The sequence below is a fragment of the Cryptomeria japonica genome, chromosome 11 (genome assembly GCF_030272615.1).
Source record: "Cryptomeria japonica chromosome 11, Sugi_1.0, whole genome shotgun sequence".
Taxonomy (NCBI): Eukaryota; Viridiplantae; Streptophyta; class Pinopsida; order Cupressales; family Cupressaceae; genus Cryptomeria; species Cryptomeria japonica.
This window is the reverse complement of record NC_081415.1, coordinates 172,037,098-172,042,387: the sequence shown is the minus strand read 5'-3', so window position 1 is coordinate 172,042,387 and position 5,290 is coordinate 172,037,098. Positions and strand designations below refer to the sequence as shown.

The 5,290-nt window shown below is 35.5% G+C and overlaps 1 protein-coding gene across 1 annotated transcript; it reads right to left on the bottom strand.

Annotated features, from left to right (window-relative positions):
• Positions 1 to 813: 813 nt before the first annotated feature.
• On the bottom strand, positions 814 to 1,926 carry LOC131036995 (ricin B-like lectin R40G3). The gene is made up of 3 exons (XM_057969019.2): positions 1,635 to 1,926; positions 1,351 to 1,473; positions 814 to 1,199 (listed from the first exon to the last, which is right to left on the bottom strand). The coding sequence occupies exons 1-2, from the start codon at positions 1,875 to 1,877 to the stop codon at positions 1,354 to 1,356; spliced, it is 363 nt and encodes a 120-aa protein (XP_057825002.2). The 5' UTR covers positions 1,878 to 1,926; the 3' UTR covers positions 814 to 1,199; positions 1,351 to 1,353.
• Positions 1,927 to 5,290: the final 3,364 nt, after the last annotated feature.

Sequence of the window (5,290 nt, the reverse complement as noted above, 5' to 3'; positions counted from 1 at the left end):
GAACAATGATTATAAAGTTAATTTTATAAAATTAAAGGAGAAAAATATTTATTTTATTTTTGGTAGAAATGAGATATAAAATTACTATTAACTATTTTATGATTGAAAAGTATGAAATTTAAAGAATGTAAAAACATAATTATATCTTTAAAGAAATTGTTAAGAACAATTATTATAACAGTTACACAAATGTCTTTAAAAAAATGATTCTAACTGTATAGGTAACTAAAAATCTTATTATAAGCACAAATACACTCAACCAAGTCTAATAAACTTCTTAAGATCTTTGTATAATCAATTAAATTAAATTCAAGTAATAAAAAAAATTGAAATTTGAAAGTTAGATTTTAAAATATACATAGAGATTTGAGTTCAAGATATAAAAGAAATGCATATTGAGATTTAAATCCGAAGTTTATCACTTTTAACCGTAAGAAAAATTACGTACTAATTCATTTAGATATAAAATTGGTAGATAAGAATCCAGTTTCTTAAAACCAGAAAATGAATAACGTGAGCGTTACACAGGTCGTGAAAGAGGAGGACAGAGTATAGCCCATTGATAGAGTTCTTTCAATTGACTTTCAAAACCTAGTTTCCAAACTGCTTAGAGATATGTAGTTCAAACTCTTCAAGATATTTTGTAGTTATACTTTTCAATTAGAAAACTCCCCTCACTGCTTCTTTGATGCACACATTGATTTGATCACAAGAAAACATTATATCAATCAAAATAGTTTCATCCCACATAAGCATAATAACAATATAAATACCGGACCAATCACAAATTATTAGCAATTAACAAAGACTATGTCTCATAAACTATAGAATAGCTTTATAATAAGGTAAGATAAATCCATACAAGGCACATATAGTTCTGATCTCTACACAAGTCTAGGTATACCCACAACATTAAGATACTTATTTATTCATATCCATATATGGCTTGCAGGATGATGATCTTGCTAGTAGGAGGGAGAGATCTTCCAGAGTTGGTTGTCCTGCTTGTTCCACTTCCACAGTACAACTTTAGTGCCCTCTTCGATGCCTCCATGCTTCCTATCACCCTGGAATGCATCCAAGTTGAGGCCAATGTCATTTGCCATCCTTATGGTCCTGTACCATTATCCCATGTCCTCACTCTCACTCCACAGCACACTCTCATCATACGATCCACTCTCATACTTGGTCAGCAATACCTGCCATGAAACAACTAAATACTTTGTCATCAAAAGCGATATATACAGTCACTACGTTAAATTCAAAAACGTCCTGAAATAAAGAACCTGTACAGTGAAACAATTATGGTCTACTAGAAACGAATCACTAAAAAACAAAATGCATATATACCTCCTAGCATGCAGCAGGGGCATGACGAAGGGCCTGGCCAGTGGCCTTGTTCACAAGCCCAATGGCTGGATGACCCACGGTGTCTCTCACACGGTTGCTCCATGACTCATCTTTCACCCATTGCTACATATATATACACAATACATATACATCAAAAGTGATCGACCCAAGAAAACAACTATCACTAAAACAATCAGATTCGAAGTAAAACATAAGTAGATATCAACTTCTAGACATAACTTCCAATACAAGATACATATAATATAGGAAATCCATATATATACCTGAGTTGGGTCACTGGGATTGTAGTAAACAAGCGTTGCCCTGCCATCTCTGGTACCCAGAGCATAGTCAGGATTGGCCTTAGAGCAGACCCTCACAATCTGCCCCTGTGGAAGGCTATGGTGCCTCTGTTGCTCTCTGTAGTTGTACTCAGACTGATTATAGCCATAGTTCTGCTTTTGGCCACAACCTCCTTCACAGTCATTTGGGTATCTTGGGCTCTCATACTGCTGGTAGTATGCCATACTTGCTTATAGCTCAGGAAATAAGATACAGAAAGCAATAGACAATACAAATGAGTGAGTATGTTGTCTTTGTGGTTTAAGGCTTGATGATGTTTATATAGGGCAAGAAAAGGAATATTAGTTCATACAGGTGTATAAGTGGATGGAAACGGAATTAAACAGGTGTAACATGCACGTCATCTATACCCTGATCTTTATTCTCTCTTCTTCAAATGGATAAATTGGAATTAATTCTTTGAAGTGATAGAGAAAAGATACAATAAGTTGTTACACGCCTCTGCAGATCAATATGTTCGGTGTGTATAGATCATTTATTCGTCACTTTGTTATATACAGATCATTTATTCCTTGATCTTTATTAACACAATTTCTCATGATGTGCTAGAAAAACTCTTACCAAGTTTTGGCTCGTACCTTGTGTGGGAAAAGATTGAAGTGAATTCAACTTAAAATTTAATCTAGATCTATCATAAAATTAAAACCTGAATCTAATGCATTATTGTGATTTTATAAAACGAGTCTAAGGTAAATATATATAATATATGAGATAAATTATTATAAATGTGTTTAAAATAAAATTATTAAATAATGATATTTAGATTGAAGCATTATGATATATGTTTATGTTTTTTATTTTTTTTATAAAACTGGATGGAACCACTAAAATTATATTAAATATTGAGTTTTTTACAGATGTCTGGTTCAAATAGCACTGAAGGGAAAAAACCAGTAAGGAAACACTTCAGTATTGCTCAAGAGAACATAAGTATATCTACCCATTACAAAAGCCCATAGGCATCCCAAATAAACCCCCCAGATATATAACCAACTGCATTAGATATAAAGGAAGTTGTGAAATCCAGTATAGAAGAGAACATCTCAAAATGGAGCCAATGATGTCCAACCATAACCAGTGCCATCAACCCATAGTCATCTTGTCTACACAACACATGAATCCAAGGCTTTGAAAAGAACAAAACTCAAAACCAATAGAGAACCAAGAATAAGTGATCTCGCCAACACAAAAATGGTGAGAAAACATATGCCAATCCAGATAAAAAGAAGAGAAGGGTGATGAAGACCCTCAGGAAGAAGGATAAGACCGATCCATAAGATAATCCAAAGCAAAAGCCAAAGAAAAAACAACAGAATAAGAAACCATCTGCAACACCATGCTAACTGCTCTTTCCAATTCCTCACAAAAAGCCACCAACCGCTGATTTTGACAAGAACTCTCCACAATAAATAGAGCATTTTTTGTTAGTAAAAAGAAATGCAAAGACAAAATGGATACAATAACTGCATGCCACCAAGAATATAACTGAGAAAGAGATAACCAGATCATGATTAGCCTTCCATCATAAGAAAAAGCAGCAAACAAGAAGTTGCTCAACAGATGATGAAACAAACTCACGCCTCATAGCACCCCCAATCATAAAATTACAACTCCCCAAAAGATAAGAACAAACACCATGCCAGATGATTAAAAAGAAAGGGCCAACTCAATTCATCATGATGTGAAACCCCTCCTAAAAGTCACCAAGCCCTGACCACGAAATATAATGATAGATAAATAATGTAGAGGCTCGAAAAGACATACCTATGCCAAATAAACAATGCTTAACATGTAATGAGTAGGGTTGATTAATGCTTGATACCAATCAGTACCCGATACCAAACCACTATGCCATCAAAAGGAAATCGAGAAACCCACCAACAAGGTAACCCCCGATGAATAGATACACGGCCAAACTGGGCAAGCAAATGGTAAACAAAGGCCCCTCCAGTACAAAAAATACCATCCAATCAAAATTTACCCCTCCATCCTCCATACTTAGTGAGGAGATACTGTCAGATATAGCTACAAAAAAGATGTTGCCATAAGGCAAGACAACATCCCCCCTATAGCCATATAGGGAAGTAAAAACCACACTTAGCAAGGAGATGGGAGAGGACAACACAATAAAGAGGATCTCAACCTGGTAGGAGAAACCACAACAATCTCCCTACTCAATGAGGAAATTCTAAGTGGAAATATCAACAACAAAGATATTGTCCCGAAGAGGAAGACCCTCACTGTAAAAACTTACGAAAGAAAACCACATTCAGCATGGAAAATGAAGGAGGCTTCTGAAAAGAAATCTTTCTATGAAAGAAGCTTCATGGAAGAAAATGGTATGTCCAAAGGAGAAAACTCTAAGAAATCAGCACCCTCAACAATAACCTTATTCACTAAGAAATACTCAATGACATTGATCTCCTTGAAACAATGAGAGATAGAGAAAGTGGAAAAGCACTTTAATTGCACAAGAATGTAATCTAAGAAATACTATAAATGCCAAGAGAGACATTTTTTGGCAACAACCGCCTAAAAAATGACCATTGAGTCCCCTTCAATAACAATATCTTTAATATTCAAAGAAAAAGTGAGATCAAGCCCAAAGGATAAAGCCTAAAACTCAGCCACATTATTAATACCCTAACCAGTGTATTTTCCCACGACTTTGATGATCTTCGAAGAATGATAAAAAATAACTATTCCAATACCGGACCTTCCCAGATTTCCCTTAGAAGCCCCATCAAACTGTAATTTGAATGAAGACATGGGGGGAGGGCTCCATTTGGCCATCTTACATTTAACAAGAGAAGATAGTCCAACTAATATAGCCCCATGAGAAGGCATGAGACGAAGCGAAGACCATTTCCAAGTGACCCAATTATCCTAATGAGAAAAAGACTTGAGGTGGTCTAAATTTTTATGGATGTAAGAAAGCACTACCTCACAAATGGAGGTTTGGATTTTACCAATCACATCAACCAGAGTAGCAAATTTATGTTTGAAGATCCTAGAATTCCTTTCAAGCTAGAGATTCCAGATCAACAGTGATGGGGCCACAACCCAAAGAGATGAATAAAACGAAGAGGAGAACAATAAGGGCCAGGCCATTAATTACGAAAATAGATTAGGACAGAGAGCAGAAGACCAACCAAGTATTCAAAAAGCCAATACCAACACTCACAAGAAAATAGACAAAGCAAAAAAAATGGTCCATGGATTCCATACAATATCCACAAAAAAAACAAGGAAATACTATTGTAATCCCAAGCCTGTCCAATCGCATCCCAATGAGGATTTTATTCTGGACTGCCAACCAAGCAAAAGACCCTGCCTTAGGAAGACAAGTCGGATGCTAAAATAGCTTAGTAGGGTAGCAAGAGGATGAAGAAATCTGAACTAGAGAATTATAGCCATCTTTTACTAAATATGCACCTGAAGCATTCTTAATCCAGACAAGGAGTCCTCCTTATCATGAAAGACAAGAGGTCTTTTGTGAATTTCTTCCACAAAAGCAATTCTAAGATCATTGTTAATAGGCAAGGGAGGAATATTCTTCGATTTAGCCACTAATTAT

Excerpts from the sequence above, each read along its gene's own strand:
- LOC131036995 (XM_057969019.2), bottom strand. The coding sequence starts at position 1,877 with ATGGCATACTACCAGCAGTATGAGAGCCCAAGATACCCAAATGACTGT. Across the intron at positions 1,474-1,634 it reads ATCCCAGTGACCCAACTCAG|CAATGGGTGAAAGATGAGTC; the intron begins GTATATATATGG and ends ATATATATGTAG.